The sequence below is a fragment of the Trachypithecus francoisi genome, unplaced genomic scaffold, assembly GCF_009764315.1.
Source record: "Trachypithecus francoisi isolate TF-2019V2 unplaced genomic scaffold, Tfra_2.0 Lachesis_group0, whole genome shotgun sequence".
Taxonomy (NCBI): Eukaryota; Metazoa; Chordata; class Mammalia; order Primates; family Cercopithecidae; genus Trachypithecus; species Trachypithecus francoisi.
In genome coordinates, this window is record NW_022681453.1 from 53118257 (window position 1) to 53136933 (window position 18677).

At 45.0% G+C, this 18677-nt stretch overlaps 1 protein-coding gene and 1 long non-coding RNA gene across 5 annotated transcripts in view; one reads left to right on the forward strand and one right to left on the reverse strand.

The window, feature by feature from the left end:
* Positions 1-6942, reverse strand: part of SRGAP3 (SLIT-ROBO Rho GTPase activating protein 3) — a 268212-nt gene extending 261270 nt beyond the window's left edge. For 2 of the 4 annotated variants that reach the window (XM_033210534.1, XM_033210533.1), the window contains exon 1: positions 6124-6935. In XM_033210534.1, the coding sequence (XP_033066425.1) occupies positions 6124-6190 (67 nt within the window). In that variant the 5' untranslated portion in view covers positions 6191-6935. Of the gene's footprint in view, positions 1-6123 lie in introns of all 4 variants that reach the window. The other 2 variants (XR_004436994.1, XM_033210535.1) reach the window with 2 other exon arrangements.
* Positions 6943-6993: 51 nt separating this feature from the next.
* On the forward strand, positions 6994-15616 carry LOC117083205. Its single transcript, XR_004436997.1, has 3 exons — positions 6994-7059; positions 14864-15107; positions 15485-15616. It is a non-coding gene; the product is annotated as an uncharacterized LOC117083205 (long non-coding RNA).
* The last annotated feature ends 3061 nt before the right edge of the window (positions 15617-18677 follow it).

The following is an 18677-nucleotide window of genomic DNA, read 5'->3' on the forward strand; positions in this document are numbered from 1 at the left end:
TTGAACTCCTGGGCTCAAATAATCCTCCCACCTCAACCTCCTGAGTAGTTGGAATTACAGGCATGTATCACCAGGCCTGGCTAATTTTTGTAATTTTTGTAGAGACAGGGTTTTGCCATGTTGCCCAGGCTGGTCTCAAACTCCTGGGCTCAAGTGATCCACCCATCTTGGCCTCCCGAAGTGCTGGGATTACAGGCATGAAGCACTGAGCCCAGCTTAAACTTATTTTAGTAACTTATCAGCCACTCCTTCAACCAACCACATGCCAAGCATGTTGGGGAAACAAAGATGACCTCTCTGCCCTCAAGAGTTCGTGACCAAAGACCTAAACATAAAATTTCAATTAAGGATTATAAGGTTTGGAATAGAGGGGGAGTTATGAGGGGAACCACTAATTCTGCCTAGGAAAGTTAGGAAGACATAGTGGAAGAAGGCATCATTTGAGTAGACATTGTAGGGCGATCAGAAGTATTTGAGGCAAATAAGAGTGGGAGGCAGGGGTTAAGGAGAGTAAAGGCATAAATGGGAAAGATCTAGAGGAGGGAAAGGGTATGGAGGATTCAGAGAAAAGGGATTGGTTGCCAGGCATGGTGGCTCACTTCTATAATCCCAGCATTTTGGGAGGTCGAGTCATGCAGATCACTTGAGGTGAGAAGTTCAAGTCCAGCCTGGCCAACATGGTGAAAGCCTGTCTGTCCTGAAAGTACAAAAATTTGCCAGGCATAGTGGTGCATGCCTGTAATCTCAACTACTCGGGAGGCTGAGGCACAAGAATTGCTTGAACTCGGGAGGCAGAGGTTATAGTGAGCCAAGATCGTGCCACTGCACTCCAGCCTGGGTGACACAGAGAGATTCTGTCTAAAAAAAAAATAATAATGAGAGAGAGAGAGAAAAAAAAAAAAACCAGACTGGTCTTTTGCATTTATAAGAGCACAAGCCTATCACAGAGAAAATGACTGAAGATGAAATAGGAAAATTGACTGAGGCCCCTCACCAAGGCCTTGTGTGGACTTCAACTTGTAGACCAGATTTTGGAAACTGGTGGCCCAACAGGCTAAAACTGTTCTACCGACATGTTTGTTCAGGAAGCATAGTGTTTTTAAATTTTTAAGCCACCATTTAAAAATCAAGAGATTTTGCTTAAAAATCCAGATTCCCTTCAAACACTGAAGGAGCTGACCTTTCTGGGCTCACATTCCTGCCTAGGAAGGGCAGGCTGGAGCAGCAGTTGCCTTCCCTAGATGAACTCCCCACTTGGCCACGGTCCCCACTACTCCCCACTGTTTGCCCAATCCAGCCTGCTTTCTTCATTTAATCCTGTTGAAATCAGCGAGCATTCCTAAGGTGGTCTTCTAATCACTGTATGATATATGCTTTAAGATTCAGCTCATGCTGGTTCTCAAAGTTTTTTGTGTTTGGGATTTTTTTATTTCTTTCTCTCATTTTTATCACCATATTCCAAGAAAACTCTTAGAAAGCAAAGAATGTATCATATACTTTGTGTCTCTCACAATACTCAGCACAAGACTAGGTACAATGTAGATAATCAACTTTTGTTGAATTAATCCAGAAATGAATGAATAAATACATGTCCCTCTGTGGTCATCCTCCGTACCTGCCCTTCTTCCTCAAAACGCTAGACTTTTGCTACTAAGAAGATGGATGACTATGAAGCAAAAAAAATAAAAATAAAGCACCAAAGTCAATCATTGCAATTCTATTTCAATTTTCTATCAGGTTGCAATGGAAATAGGAACGCTGAATAAATGCAGAACTGATCATTATGTCTGGCAGCAAGATGAATTAGAGCCCTGGGATACTAAGAAAGCCTGCAAATAAGATCACTGAATTTTATCAGTGATCTTTGAGGGAATTGTAGAGAATAGGATAGGTGCCAAAAAGCTGGAGCCTGGCAAATGTTCTGATTTTCAAAAGGGGAAAAAAGTTATGGTTTGCCAGTTCTAGACTAGATAATATGATATCACTCCCAGCAAGGTTCTTAAACACATTTGTTAAGGATACTTATGAGCACCTAGGACAGGAAGTAATGTCCATTTGGCACCAGCATGGGGTCACGAAGAACAAGTCATGTTAAATTCATTTCATTTTCTTCTCTCTGACAAGGCTCCTAGGCTAGTGTACTGGAGAAACACAGCAGACATAATATACATGGTGCACTGAGGGGTCGAGCAGCACCAAAGGCTAATTCAACCCTTGGGCTATATTAATAGTAGTATAGCAGAAAGGAGGTGATAGTTGTTTTCTGTCTTTGGCCACATCTAAAGAATCCACATTTAGAACTCAGTGCCCCTCTTGAAATAGGATACTGATAATAAAATCTTTTGGAGGTCCTTTTGGCAAAACCTCTTTAAAAACATAAAGCTCTCTTCCAGATTTCTGGCATCTGTTGAAAAATTGAAAAATCTGGCTGGACCTACATTCCTAAATAGCAATAACTGGTTGAACCTAAGTAGTAACTGCCCATTTAGACAGGACATGTACTCTAAAATCCATCATAATCATCACCACCCCCTCTTCTACTGCCTGCACTGAGGTGGTGGGCCAGCTGCCACAAATCATTTCACATGGCCACCTTTATCCATTTATTCTATCTGCCAAGCACCCAACAACATTGAGGTTTGCAACCCAGGATGCAGCAGAGCCAAAGGAAAGTGGAGACGGTAAGTGGTAATGAACCATCCTATTATATGAGGATAATCACTGTCAGGAGCTATATTCCCAGGCCTCACACACCCAGTGGGCAATCCCAGGGAAGACACATCTGTCTTATTATATGAAGTCCAAAGGGAAAGGAACTACAGAACCAATAAGTAGATGAGAAACATATTCAATGCAACATAAGAAAAAATGCCTACAAGGGTCAGGCACAGTGTCTCATACCTGTGATCCCAGCACTTTGGGAGGCCAAGGCGGGTGGATCACTTAAAGCCAGGAGTTTGAGATCAGCCTGGCCAACATGGTGAAACCCCGTCTCTACTAAAAATACAAAAATTGGCCATATGTGGTGGCGTGTGCCTATAATGCCAGCTACTCGGGAGGCTGAGGGAGGAGAATCTCTTGAACCCAAGAGATGGAGGTTGCAGTGAGTCAAGATGACGTCACTACACTCCAGCCTGGACGACACAGAGAGACTCTGTCTCAAAAGAAAAATGAAAAAATGCTTACAAGAGCCAGAGCTGTCCAAAGATGACAGACTACGTGGGCTTGGGAGGTGGTGAGTTCCCCATCACTAGAAATGTGCAAGCATATGGTTTATTACTGCTTCAAAATCAAAGGGCTTCAAGTATCCGATGAGGCAAGAGAAGGCATGAATCTTTCTATTTTACAATAGAAAAAAATACTGTTCTAAAACTTTCCTTTTTGTTAGGTCTGTAAATTATTGAAAAAGAGATAAAAGGGAATAAGTCAAAAAAGAACTCAGCACTGTTTTCAAAATCAGAACTTCCCTTCACAAAATTCACAAAGCACAAAATCTGTCTGACTAGGTGGACTGTTTGCATCCCACTGGCCAGATGATTCCCAGGGAGAAAGGTAATTGGCCTTGGGCACTGTTTTTGGTGACTGGTCAAATGTTCTTCAGAGGCATGCGACAAAGGCAACGGGATAAAAGTAAGAGGGTAAACAATGGAACTCCATCAAGAAGCTGCCAGTCCCTCCACAAAACTGCCATCTGCTGCTGACATCAATCCTTCAAGGGGCAGCTTCGGGCAAACAATGTGTCAGGGAAAACAAGCCTGGGAGAAAATCGGCCTTGTGACCTTGGGCAAGTCATTTAACATTAACTGGGCCTCAGTTTCCTCATCTCTGAAACTGAGCTCACACTAACCCTACTGTACATTGTGTGGGCCAAGAGTAAGTGATGTCTGGGAGTTAGCCATAGAAACTGCAGGGCCCTGGACACACATCAATAATTATGATGATGATTAACACACAGAATTTTAAAAGAAAAGATTTCAGAGGGTTTCAGGTACAGCCATATCCTGACCTGAATCTTGTGGGTATCAATTCTAAAGGAATAACATGTAACTCCTTTAAACAGAATGCAAAGAAATTTAGTATTTGGAAGAGACAAGATCATTTGGACACATTTCCTGATGAAATGCCTGGTAATTGGTGCATTTCTGATAAAACTCATAGTACTTGCTGCTTAGTTGTTAAAATAAAAGATGAAAGGTAAAAAAACAAAAGGATCAGCTGGGCAATTAATGCCTAACTGGCCCTGAAGAAAAGTTTACTGGTCCAGCAGTAGCAATCCTTCCAAAATGAGATAAGCACATTTCCTACCAAGAAAATGATTATAAAACCTGAACTGTCCAAAACTCAACATCCTCTTCTCTCTCATGGCATTTTCATGGCAACCTTAATTTTTACAAAATAATAATAATTGGCCAAATTCATTTTATAAAACATAAACTCCCTAGAAAGAGTCTATTCAAAAATTGAAACTAGGCTTTAGTATTGAGCAGTTAGGTGAATTCAAATCTCTGACCAATAAAGGGCTTATTTGTAAATTTTCAGCAAGGCTGAGACATCATAAGTCCCTGTTTTCCACATTGAACTGAAAAACCGAAGACAGGAGACCAGGGAAGATCAGGGTTTTCTGCTCCTCTTGCCCTAGGATCTGCCCAGAGGTGATGAGCATGCTGGGTTTTTGACCAGAACTAAAAGGCAAAAAGACTGTTGGTGAGACTGGAAAAGAAACAGAGCCCTCCCGCCGTGGCTGCTCCACTCCCAAAGTTTCCCAAGCATCTGAAGCGTGTATGGCAGCTGCGGTGCCCGGCCTTCCTGCTGCTTTTAAGGAGGCCACCCAGCTCCCTGGGTCATTGGGTCTTCAGCTGCAGCAGCGCCTAGAAGCAGGCGTGGCAACCTCAGGTCACTTGAGCCCCAAATACCCAACTTGCTCAACAGCCTGTGCATAATCTCAAAGATAGGCCTCAAGGTCCACTGAAGATGTATTTTGTCCTTACTCTTTCTAGGAGAGGCCACAACACACCCCGGTATCGCAGCAAGGAGAGCCATGAGCAGAAAGAAAACGGACGCCAGGAGGCACGGGCCCAGGCTTCCCACAGGGCACATCCTCAGAGAAAGGAGGAGCATGGTGGATGGAGCTTTTAGATTTTCCTTGCCAAAGCTGAGCCTAGAACGTGTAGTGGTGGGTGAAGCCCCAGTCTGGCCTGAATGAGGATGCGGCAAGCCTGCATTTAGCCATGCAATTGTGTTCGCTTTCCTTTTTCGCCTAGCTAGCGTGGATTTAGGGAGCGGCTTCTGAAAGAAGTATACACCCGGTGGCACAGAAGCTGCAACCAGCAGCCAGAGGTCATCTCGCCCTCCCGGCAGGCTTCTCCTGGAACCCCGGAAGCCAGGCAGCACTGACCAGCCCAAACAGCATACTGAGGTGTTGGCTTTGAATGAAAGCTGATGACCCTAAACACCAGGGCACAGAGTGATTGGGCTGCACACCGCGAGATAATACATTTTCTGCACCAAGCTCCCTCTTTATGCCTAAATGCCTGCATTAGTCTGGATCAATATGCCCCATAACAGTTAATCCATGGCAACCCAGGCCAGCCCAGAGACACCGACAAAGAAGTGCCGCCCAGGGATGCTGCCTCGCTATGCACATGCATGTGAATTCCAGCCCAGAGAAAGAGGCGGAGGCAAAACCACCACCACCAACAGAAACCAAAAAGGGGGAGGAAAAAAGAGCAGATGGTAAAAAATATACCCCAATATTAAAGGGCTTTTACCGTAGCAGGGAAGGGGTGGAGATAATGACTATCAAAATGGCCTTAGAGTGACATGTCACCGCCAAGATGATGGAGTATCGGCGACACTCCTAAAGTCAGGCATAGGATCCTCTCACACACCTGCAATGCAGAGACTGCTGCCCATTCCATAATCCACACTCCCAGCCCCAGCGCTATCTGCAGTTGAAACCAGTCCGGACTTGTGCGGCTGCCACTGTTCCTCCTCAAAAAGATTATTGATGCATAACATTTCATAATGGCAGAAAGGAAAACGGGGGGCAGAGGGGGGTGGGAACCAGAATAAGAGAAAAACAAAAGGGGAGGAGAAGGAAAACTCTCCCAGCCTGCATCTCACCTTTTATTTGGGCTTCATATTCAGCAATGATCTCTTTGTCTTTCTTGAACTTAGTTTGAGATGACATCTTCCGACGTGGCCAAAGGAACTGACAGGCTCTTTGATTTATTTCTCCTTTTCTTTTCGAGTCCTCTCTCAAGCCCTGGTAATCACACAGCTCTGGTCGATTTCACAGGTTTAGGGACTAATCTCTTTCACTTGGCTGCAGAGCAGGGAGAAAAATCCTTCTCCGTCTGGGAGGAAAAATCTCTTTACTTGGCGAGAAATGGCTCTAGTAGCTTGCTCTGGTCAGCTCCTCTTGCAAAAGAAGAATCACCCTAGGAGCACAGTAACCTGCCCCAGATTTTCAAAGATTTTTCTTCCAAAAATAATAATAATAATAACAACCAAGAGCACTCATACACACATGCACACATACACACACTCACGCGTGCACAGGCACACTCACTGGGACACGCACACAGTTGTGCTGTGCACACAGGCATACACACACACCCTCACACGCACACACACTCGCTGGATCACTCACACACACACATCCACGAGAGGCGCGGCGCCTCCTCGGTCCTGCAGCCAGCCCTGGGCTCGCTTTTGAAGGCTCTGCTAAGTCGATGGTCAGGTTGCCAAAGGGCCGGTCATCTCGCATCCTCCCTCCCTTTGGTGCCTCTGGTCTGATGTCCAGTGAGGATCAAAGCCAGGAGAACGAGATGGAAGTTTTCCTGCTGCAAGGCTTAAGCTCCGGTGAACCCAAGGCTGGACTGCTCACCCTGCAGGGCTGGCTGAGCTCTCCCCCACTGCTCAACGTCACTAGACTCCACCTCCCGGATTTTATAACAACTGACACATTGTAGCCTACAGGAGAGCAGAACTCACTGCAAGCAAAAAGGGGAAGAAATGCTCACAAAAGGGAAGGCAGCAGGAAAAATAATCGGGTTGGTGAGTCTTGAGAGGCTTCTGCAAACTCCAAACATTAGCACTTGGGTTAGGGATTTTTCTTCCAAAAACTTAAGATCCTCCCTTCTTTTGCATTGTGTAATTTAATTCAATTTCTGGAATCAACAGCTATATGATGGTCTGTCACTCTGCTGGAAGAGTCTAGCAGAGGGCCTGACCCACGTAGGAAAAAGCATCAATATTTGTTGAGCAGTTACTTGGTGGCAGAGAGACAAAGCCAGGAGTTAAAGGCATGCAGCTTAGCAAAGCCATGCAGAGCAGGCATACTGGAGGCAGAACAGCTGGGCTATTGGCTTGTGGGGCTCTGGGCAAATTCATAAGTCAGACTGAGCCTCAGTTTCCTGGACAGTAAAATCAGCTCTCTTTGGAGGCTTTGTTATTCATTCTTTCAACAGATATTTACTGAATGCTTACTATAGGTCTAGCACCGTTCTGGGTACAGCAATGATCAGAACTGGCACACACAAAAATCCCTGACCTTCTGAAGCTCCCGGGGCTCCACATCACACAACTCCAGGAGTTTCCACCATTCATGCTAATATTCTTAGTAAAAAGCACCGCTGGAGTAGAATGCATTGTGAATGGTGCCCCCTGGAGTTGTACGAGGCAAGAGGCCCTGGGAGAGGAAGACCAAAAATAAGCATAATAAGTATATTATATAATATCATACAAAATGTAAAGGACTATGGGAAAAAAATATTGCAGGTTAAGGGACATCAGGAATGAGAGGAGCTCCTGAAAAGATCAAAGAAGAATGCAAAGTTAAGCTTAGCACACTGTCTGGTGCATAGTAAGCACTCAGTAAACAGTAGCAATTGTTATTACCCTTTTATATCCCCCAACAACCCGACAACACAGGTATAAGCACCACCCTTTCACAGACAAAGGAGCAGAGGCTTGGATGTGGGAAGTGACTTACCCAAGGTCACCAGCCTTCCAACCCAGGCTCAAAGTCTCCTGCATCCTACAAGGGAGGCCAAACCCATTTCATGTGGACTTAAGGTAGAATAAGATTCATTCTGTAAAAATTGAATCAAGCACTTAAGAGTCGCTGACCACTGGAATTTCATATGCTAAGATTGTCACTAACATGTAGTGTCCCCTGAGTGTCCCCTGAGTGTCCCCTGAGATAAATGTTCCCAAATTTCTCAAAATAGGTATAGTCTTCCATTTGCTTTTATCTGAGTATACAATCAATGATTTGGTTTGGGCTCAGAAATGAATAGGTTATCCATGTTATTCCATCGAGGCTTCCTAGAGAACGTGGCAGCTTCATTGGGTGTCCCTAGGCAGGCATGGCAAGGAGAGTGAGGCGGGGCAGGATGTTCACCTGGAGCACGCAGCATGAGCTGGGGCCCACAGGTGGCAAAGCACAAGACCTGCTTGGAGTAACCACAGGGAGAAGTCCAACTGGTGAATCACGGGGCTTATTATAGCCTCGTGCCCAGAGGCAGGAGGTCACCAAGTTCAGAAATAGATGCCACTCGCCCACAGCCCTTGCCATCACCCCACTGCTTCACACTTCCTCTGGACATGTTCAGGCCCTTTGCTGTCCTCTTCTAACTAGTTCAAACCTGCAAAAACCCCATGTTACCTGAGAAAGATAGGCACAGAGATTAACATCCCTGCTGCAAGCCTAGATTCTTCAAGAAAAATGACAGTTAAAACCATACGCCTTGGAGTGCAACAGACTGGATTCTCTCCTGGCTTTGCCACGAGCCTTGAGCTCGTGAGAACTTGAGCAAGTGGCTCAACCTGCTTGTGTGCCCACTGGTGGCAGGAACTTGGTAAATGTCAGCTATTTTCACCATTATTAAAATTTAAAATCCACAAATAGTTCTAGGAGACCCATGTGTAGGGTTCTGAGCCATGGAAATGTCACAGAAATGTCACAAAAAGCCACATAAAACCAAGGCCCAAGATGGTGTAGCACTCTGAGCTGACACCTGACAGAGGCTGGGGTTTGGAGGAAGTCAGATGGTGGTTTACCTTGTGGCTCTGCTATGCACCAGCTGTGTGGGGGGCTCATGGAGGAATACACCTTCTCTGAGTCTTGGTTTCCTCATCTGTCATAGGATAGTGATCCACCCATGGCACAGGATCCAACATGATCATGGATTTAAAGTGCCTGGCATAGAGCAAAAGTCTCATGGACACAATTTCTTTTTTAGGGCTGTTGAAATGTGGTCCTCAATGTTGGAGGTGGGATCTGGTTGGCTAGTGTTTGGATCATGCGGATGGATCCCTCAGGAATGGCTTCGTGCCCACCCCACGGTAATGGGTTCACAAGAGATCTGGTTGTTGAAGAGTCTGAGACCTCGCTCCTCTTCCTTGCTCCCTCTCTCACCATGTGGTATGCTTGCACCTTCCACTGTGATTGGAAGCTTCCTGAGGCCTCACCAGAAGCCAAGCAGATGCTGGTGTTATGTTGGTATAGCCTGCAGAACCATGAGCCTAATAAAACTCTTTTTTTTTTTTCTCAAGATGGGGTCTCACCATGTTGGGCAGGCTAGTCTCAAGCAATTCTCCCACCTCAGCCTCCCGAAGTGCTGGGATTGCAGAGCCACCACACCCAACCAAATAAAACTTTATTCTTTAATTACCCAGCCCTAGGTATTCCTTTACCGCAATGCAAAATGGACTAATTCAGGGCCCAGCCAAGCTGAACCTAGAACTACAGCTTGGGCTCCACAGATACCCAGATTGGAAAAAGGAAGAGAGGAAAAAAAAGAGGAAAAGGTCGGTGTCCCCTGAAAATCCATCACCACACACAATGAATCCACATCATCTGGAATCTTCTATCCCCAAGAAGACGTGGGTGTGACCTGGGCAGGCCCGGAGCACCAGGTGCTCACCCTTCCAGTCCTCCCCACAGCCCACCCCAGATCTCCTGCCCTCCTGTGACTACTCCTCTGCGAAGCCGTTTTTTTCTTGCTGTCTGAGAACCAACTGCTATTCCCAATGTTTACCCTTCATGTAGTAGTAACAGAAACCAAATTTGTCCCCAAATAAATGTGGTAGGTGTGAGGGGAGGGCCTCTACTATGTGATTTGATCTATGCCACCCACTAAGGACAAAGGAGCCCCTGGAAGTGTTTATTCCATTTCCTTGGGGGTCATCTCCTGAATTCTTTTAGCTATTCCTGAATGATACTGATAGCTAGGATGTATCAAGTTCTCTCTCCACACAAGCACGGGGCCAAGCACTCTATGTAGATTTTATCACTGATTTTTTTGCTACAGCCCCATGAGTCCAGTGCTGTAAATCATCCTTGTTTTCAAGTTGGGTAAACAGAGGCCCAGAGCAGTGAAGCAAGTTGCCCAAGATCATAAAGCTTAGCTAGTAACTTCATTGCACTGAAGCCCGGGTCTGACTCATAGCAGAGCCCAAGGACTTAAACAGTGCACGATGCTATCCCGGAGGAATCAGCATAGGAATAATTGCTATCAAGGAATAACCTGTTTTTTTCATTCCCTATAATTACATTGTTTCAATACAGAGTTCAACATAAAGTTTTCCATTTAAAAAAAGATTTTGGGGTTAAAAATATAAGGAAAACATGTCACAAGTGACCATTGGTGAGGCATAAATTACAATAACAGCTGGACAATGCAAAACTCACTGAACTGGTTTCTTTTCCTGGTAGAAAGAAAAAAGGCTTCATTTGAAGAAAAAGTGGCCAGAATAGTTTTTGGTTTAAGGTACTTTTATTTTTCTGGTCAAATATGAACACCTCTCCCTTGCCGAGATGACTAATTTTGTGACATTCTCCACACTGCTGCCAGTGAATGCCTCCTTGGGCAGCTCAGTGAAGAATTCTGCCCTTCAAGCCCCGCTCTGCAAAATGAAAGCAACAAGCAGAACTCAGCTAGTTGATGCCAGATTTTAATAGAATTAATAGTGATGACGACAACATGCCTAGTGTGTGTATATTGCTTTATATTTTGTGAGGCTCTTTCATATCATTTGTCGTTTGTGGTCCTCCCAATAACCCTGGGAGGGGCAGAATGGCAAGTAGGGCTGTCTTCAATCCCTGTTTCATTGGTAAGGAAATACATGGATAAGCAGAGGTTTTGATGGTACAGTTGTTTTATAACCTCAAGTGTAAGGATGACCTTTCCAACTGTGTCACAAAACCCATTAGCTGGAAAAGCTGACAAATTCAACTACAGAACAATACTTACAAAATTCTGCTTGACAAAAGCAAAGTCAAAGACCAATGGCAAGCTGAGAAACAATAGTTGCAAGACCTATGCAATAGTTGCATAGGCCAAGGAATCATTTTTCTAATATCAATTCAAACAAATACTCACATGTGAATATTCACAGGAGCCCAATTCACAGCAACTAAAAGACAGAAACAACCCAAATGTCCATCAGTGATCAGTGGATGAATGGATAAACAAAACATGGTATATCCATAGGCTGGAATATTACTCAGCCATAAAGACAAGTGAAGTACCAATACATGCTGCGGTATGGAGGAACCTTAAAAATATTATGCGAAGTTAAAGAAATACACAGATTGTATGAGTCTATTTATATGAAATACCCAGAACAGATATATCCATAGAAAATTCCATCTCTATGGTCACAGAAGAGTGGTTGCCAGGGGCTAGAAAGAGGACAGGCAGTAGCTGCCTAATATGAAGTACCAAGTTTATTTGGTGATCATTAAAATGTTTTGGGACTGGGGGAGTGGCTCACACCTGTAATCCCAGTACTTTGTGGAGCAAAGGCAGGAGGATCGCTTGAGCTCAGGAGTTCAAGACCAATCTAGGAATCACAGAGAGACCTCTTCTCTACAAAAAAAAAAAAAAAAAATTAGCCAAGCATGGTGGTCCATGCTTGCAGTCCCAGCTAGTTGGGAGGCTGAGGTGGGAGAATGACTTGAGCCCAAGAGGTGGAGGGTGCAGTGAGCTGTGACAGCAGTTGCACCACTGCACTCCAGCCAGGGCAACAGAGCAAGGCTCTGAAAAAAGAAAGAAAGAAAGAGAGAGGAAAAGAAAGAAAGAAGAAATAAAGGAAGGAAGGAAGGAAGGAAGGAAGGAAGGAAGGAAGGAGGAGGGAGGGAGGGAGGGAGGGAGGGAGGGAGAGAGAGAGAGAGAGAGAGAAAGAAAGAAAGAAAGAAAGAAAGAAAGAAAAAGAGAAAGAGAAAGAAAGAAAGAAAGAAAAAGGAAAGAAGGAAGGAAGGAAGGAGAGAGAGAGAAAGGAAAAGAAAGAGAGAGAAGGAAGGAAGGAAGAGAGAAAGAAAGAAAAAGAGAAAGAGAAAGAAAGAAGGAAGAGAAAAAGAAAGAAGAGAGAAAGAAGGAAGGAAAGAAAGAAAGAAAGAAAGAAAGAGAGGGAGGGAGGAAGGAAGGAAAAAAGAAAGAGAGAGAGAAAGAAAGAAAGAAAGAAAGAGAGAGAAAGAAAGAAAGAAGGAGGAAGGAAGGAAGGAAGAAAGAAAGAAAGAAAGAAAGAAAGAAAGAGAGAGAGAGAGAGAGAGAGAAAAGAAAGAAAGAAGAAATAAAGGAAGGAAGGAAGGAAGGAAGGAAGGAAGGAAGGAAGGAAGGAGGAGGGAGGGAGGGAGGGAGGGAGGGAGGGAGGGAGGGAGAGAGAGAGAGAAGAAAGAAAGAAAGAAAGAAAGAAAGAAAGAAAGAGAAAGAAAGAAAGAAAGAGAAAGAAAAAGGAAAGAAGGAAGGAAGGAAGGAGAGAGAGAGAAAGAAAAGAAAGAGAGAGAAGGAAGGAAGGAAAGAGAGAAAGAAAGAAAAAGAGAAAGAGAAAGAAAGAAGGAAGAGAAAAAGAAAGAAAGAGAGAAAGAAGGAAGGAAAGAAGAAAGAAAGAAAGAGAGGGAGGGAGGAAGGAAGAAAAAAGAAAGAGAGAGAAAAAGAAAGAAGGAAGAGAAAAAGAAAGAAGAGAGAAAGAAGGAAGGAAAGAAAGAAAGAAAGAAAGAAAGAGAGGGAGGGAGGAAGGAAGGAAAAAAGAAAGAGAGAGAAAAAGAAAGAAAGGAAGGAAGAGAGAGAAAAAAGAAGAAAGAAGAGGAGGAAGGAAGGAAGGAAGGAAAGAAAGAAAGAAAGAAAGAAAGAGAGAGAGAGAGAGAAAGAAAGAAAGGTAGGTAGGTTTGGAACTAGACAAAGGTGACAGTTGTACAACATTGTGAATGGACTAAATGCCACTGAATTGTACACTTTAAAATGGTAAACTTTATGTTATGTGAATTTGACCTCAACAAAAAATAGCTACTAAAAGAAAAGAAAGTTTCTACAAATCTATGAGAATAATGCCAACAACCCAGTAGAAAAATCAGTTAAAGATATAAATAGCAGCTCACAGAAAGGGAAATACACATGAAATGTTAGCCCACCTCACTCATAATGAACATAAGTCAGGCATGACTGGAAACACGGGCTCTAACAATGCCCACAGGACACTGTGTCTTCCTCCCACTCTCCATTCTGCCTCTGTACGGTGGCAGGCTCTCCCTTTAAGATGGCAAAGATAGCCCCCAAAACCCCCAAGCTTACATTCTCACAGGTTGGCAATCCCGGCAAGGAAGGCAAAGTCTCTCCCAGAAGTTCCAGCAAAAGTTTTGGAATGGTCAACTGGCCCCTGCTGGGGCCCCTGGCTATCCCTGAACCAATCGCTGGAGCCAGGCGTGTTCTGCTTGGCCAGACCTGGAGAGTGGGCTTGCCCTGGCATTTTGGGATGGGGTCAGTCCCAAACAATCCGGCCCTAAGAGGTGAGCCCCAGGAGCTCCCAAAGGAGGATCAGGGTGCTATTGCAGAAGGAGGAGGCTGGGCAAAGTCAACATGTGTCTGCTACAAAAACAATGTGGAAAAGAAGGAAGATGGAGTAATAACAACTTGAAATTATCCAGCTTTGATGCTTATAAAGCATCTTCTCATTTAGTATCATGATTCTCACACAGTCCTTTGAGATACGTTATATTTTTCCCATTTTACAGATGAGGAAATGAAGGCACAGGGAGGCTGAATGACTTTTCCAGCATCCCATGGCTCACAACAAATGGGAGAGCTGGGCAAGAAATCAAGATACCTGACCCTGCATCTGGTGTTTGTTCTCTCATCCACCCAGGTCGGGCTCTACTGAGAGCACATAGGAACCTCACAGGCCTCACACATGCTCTGCTCATCAGTCCCCACTTCCTTAGGAAAGGATGGGAAATCAGTCTCTTGGCCATCAGGACCTGTCACTGAGCTGCTTGGCAATGCTGCAGAGGCCCTCTGGCTTTCCAAGAACATTCCCATTACTCAGCCCACCTGTCCCCATGTGCATCCAAGGACTGAACAGCTTCAGTGACAGCAATTCACAGCTGAGCCCCAGATTCTAATTCTGCAAGAACAGAAGGAAAGACTTCAAATACCCAAGCCCTTGACTACATTGCTAGCAAAATTTGCTCATTTCCAATGATGACAGGGAAGGCTTTAAATGTCTCCCACTGTGGAGGAGACCTCTGGCTCTGCAACTGCCTAGGAAAGTCTAGGTCCCTGATGGAGCGTTAGCTGGCCCTGTGGACATGCACCTAAATCACGTCTTAAAATCTAGCTTAAAGCTTACACTTTGAGAAGCAGAGTAACAAGAACAGATTCTAGAGCTGATATTTGCAGTATGGCTTCTACCAGGTTTAAGGGAACATTTGTTCCTCTGATGAGACCTTAGTCTGATGCACATTTCCAGCCATTCACTCCCCATACCTCATCCACTCCTTCCCAGGGGAGAAAAAGTGACTTAGCTGATTGGTAAATTTGGGAGAGACTAAGTTCACACACTAATCTTCTCTTTTCAGCTCTGCCTGCATTCTGCCCCTGTGGAGGAGACCTCTGGTTCTGCAATTGCCTGAGAGAGTCTAAGTTGGTGATGGAGACTTAGCTGGCCTGGTGGACACATACCTAAACCATGTCCTGTAATCTAGCTTAAAGTTTACACTTTAAGAAACAGAATAACAAGAATAGATTCTAGAGCTGAGTTTAAAGCCTGGCTCCACCACCAATGAGCTGTGTGACCCTGGGCAAGTTGTTAGCTGGTACCCAGTAAGTGCCACATAAGTATCTGTTAAATACAAATCTCCATATGTCTACTTCCTTTATCTATTTCTCAGTTAGTTCAGAACCAAAATGGGAAAGAAAGGTGTTATATACTGCCCCTATGAAAATCCAACACAAAAGAATTTACACCTTATTTTTTTTTAATTCTAAGGCATGGGATATGCAATGGATTGAATGCTTATGTCTTCCTAAAATTCATGGGTTGAAGTTCTTACTCTCGATGTGATGCTATTTGGAAATGGCTTTGTGGGAGGTAAGTAGGGTTAAATGAGGTCATGAGGGTGGGGCCCTTACGATGGGATTAGTGCCCTTTGAAGGAAGACACCAAAGCAAGCTCTCTCTCTTTCTCTCTGCCCTATGAGGACACACTGAGAAGATGGTCATCTGAAAGCCAGGAAAAGAGACTGCACCAGACCCTGACCATGCTGGCACCCTAATCTCAGATTTCCACCCTCCAGAACTGTTAGAAAATACATTTCTGATTTTTAAGCCCCAAGTGTGTGGTATTTTATTATGGCACCCTGAGCTAACGCACTCAGGTTGGGAAGCCTAAAGAATGGTTGTTTGAAAATAATAATAACAATGTGAAAAAGAAGGGCATAGGAAAAGAAAGTGGTCTACCAAATGCTATGAATAGATGATTTTTACGAATTCATTTACTTGCTCATTAACAAAATATATCTTTTTTTTCTTTTTTTCTTTTTTTTTTTTTTTGAGACAGAATCTCACTCTGTCATCCAGGCTGGAGTACAGTGGCACGATCTCGGCTCACTGCAACCTCCACCTCCCAGGTTCAAGGAATTCTCCTGCCTCAGCCTTCCGAGTAGCTGGGATTACAGGCACCCATTACTACGCCTGGCTAATTTTTGTATTTTTAGTAGAGACGGGGTTTCACCATCTTGGTTAAGCTGGTCTCGAACTCCTGACCTTGTGATCCACCCACCTTGGCCTCCCAAAGTGTTGGGATTATAGGCATGAGCCACCGTGCCCGGCCTGAACAAAATATATCTTAAGCACTCGGTATAGTCTAGGCATTGAGATACACACAATCATGAACTGGACAGAAATAGTCCCTACTGTTGCGAAGACCTCAGTTTAACGGAAGAGACTAGTAAACAGGCAATTGTAATTCAACATGATGGAAAAGTATAGGGTCCCATGGGATCACATGTAAGGGCACTTGACCTAGACTTGGAAACACAGAAGTGGTTTCTTGGAGGTGAAAATTTCTAAGCTGAGCTTAGAAACACAGAGAGTTGGAGAGAGCCCAACCAAGTAGGGGAGGGAAAGTATTCCCAGCTAAGGGAACTGCATGAGCCAACGGGACAATTGGTGTAGCTGCAGCAGAGTGCCAGGCGGAGAGTGGGAGAGGTGATGCTGGACAGTAACATGGGCTGAAGCGTGAGGAGCCTCCTAGGCTGTACTAACAAGCTCGGAGTTTCATCTGGGTTCCCCCAGGAGCGCTAAAGGGAACTGACATCAGATTGGCCTTTGAGGAAGGCAACTCTAGTGGTAGAGTGGAAACCAGACTAGAAGAGGCAAGAAAAGGAGCTAGAAAATATTTTGAGAGACAAAAGTGGGTTAGACAAGATGATGCCGTATACCATGGTACTGAAAAGACTGGGCACTTTATAGACACTAGCTCTCTGTATACTCATATCGGTGGCACCACATACTGGGTGCTATCATTGTCCCCTGTATTTTTGGATGCAGAATTGAGCTACAACATGAATACTGTCTCCCTCTAGGGTTAGCTACTGCCTTTTCTCCATGATCCCAAGGCCCCGTCTTCTCCCACCTGAACAGCTTTAGGAGCTCCCTACTGGTCCCTGTCTCTGCTCGTGCCTCCCTCCTATTAGCGATCAACCCTGGAACCAGAGTGAGCTTTTCACATGTGAATCAGATCATAACACTTTCCTGTGGGCAGTCCATGATGTCCTCCCTGCACTTAGAGTTGAATGCATGCTTCTCCCCATGAGCCCATGGGATTGGGCATCCGCCTCACTCCTGAGCCCATCTCATGCTTCTCTCCCTCTTGCTCCCTACTCCAGGCCATGCTTCGCCTACTTATATTTCTACAGTGCTCCCAGTACTTTCTATTCATTCAGATCCTCCCCAGGTCTTGGCTCCTGCGTCACCTTCTCAGACAGGCCCACCCAGACCACCCTATCCAAAAAACAACTCCAGCACATTTCATTGTTTCATTTTTTTCATAGGGCTACCACATTTGAAGTTATCTTATTTACCTACTTTTGGTGGGGGCAGTGGGTAATTTTTTTTTTTTTAGAGAGAAGGTCATGCCCTGTCACCCAGGCTGGAGTGAAGTGACATGATCACGGCCTTCTGCAGCCTGGACCCCCTGGGCTCAAGCAATCCTCTCACTTCAGCCTCCCAAGTAGCTGGGACTACAGATCGTACTGAAACATCAGGTGTGACCTGAAACACCAGGAGCCCGGCTAATTTTTTTATTTTTTTGTAGAGATGGCGGTGGTCTCACTGTATTGCTCAGGCTGGCCTCAAATGCCTGGGCTCAAATGATTTTCCTGCTTCGGCCTCCAAAATGCTGGGATTACGGGCATGAGCCACCATGCCCAGCTACATATTTGTTTGTTCACTTAATGACTATTTCCAGACTCTCCACACCCCACCTCCACTAGACCAATGTGTCTAAGAGAATATTCTGCATTGGTGAAAATTTTCTGTACCTGCACTGTCCAATATGATTGTCACTAGCCCCAGGTGGCCATTGCGCATTTAAAATGTGGCAAGTGTGACTGCAGAACTGAATTTTTAGGTTGGCTTAATTTAATGAGTTTAAATCTAAATAGCTGGGGGCCGGAGGTAGGGCTGGCAAGATGGCCAAACAAGAACAGCTCTGATCTGCAGCTCCCAGAAAGACTGAGAAGGTGGGACTTCTGCATTTCCAACTGAGGTACCCAGTTCATCTCATTGGGACTGGTTAGACAGTAGGTGCAGCCCATAAAGGGCAAGCAGAGGCAGAGTAGGGCGTCGCCTTATCTGGGAAGCACAAGGGGTCAGGGAACCCCCTCCCCTAGCCAAGGGAAGTCATGAGGAACTGTGTCATGAGGGACAGTGCTATCCAGCCCAGATACTAGCTTTTCCCATGGTCTTCGCAACCCACAGTCCAGGAGATTCCCTCGGGTGCCTACACCAGGGCCCTGGGATTCAAGCGCAAAACGGGGTGGCCATTTGGGCAGACACTGAGCTAGCAGCAGCAGTTTTTTTTCATGCCCTAGTGGTGCCTGAATGCCAGAGAGACAGAACCATTCACTCCCATGGAAAGGGGGCTGAAGACAGGGAGCCAAGTGGACATGCTAAGTGGACCTCACCCCCATGGAGTCCAGCAAGCTAAGAATCACTGTCTTGAAATTCTCACTGCCACCACAGCAGTCTAAAGTCAACCTGTCATGCGATTGTCACTAGCCCCAGGTGGCCATTGAGTACTTAAAATGTGGCAAGTGTGACTGTAAAACTGAATTTTTAGGTTGGCTTGGTGTGGGGAGTGGCGTCCACTATTACAGAGGGTTGAGTAGG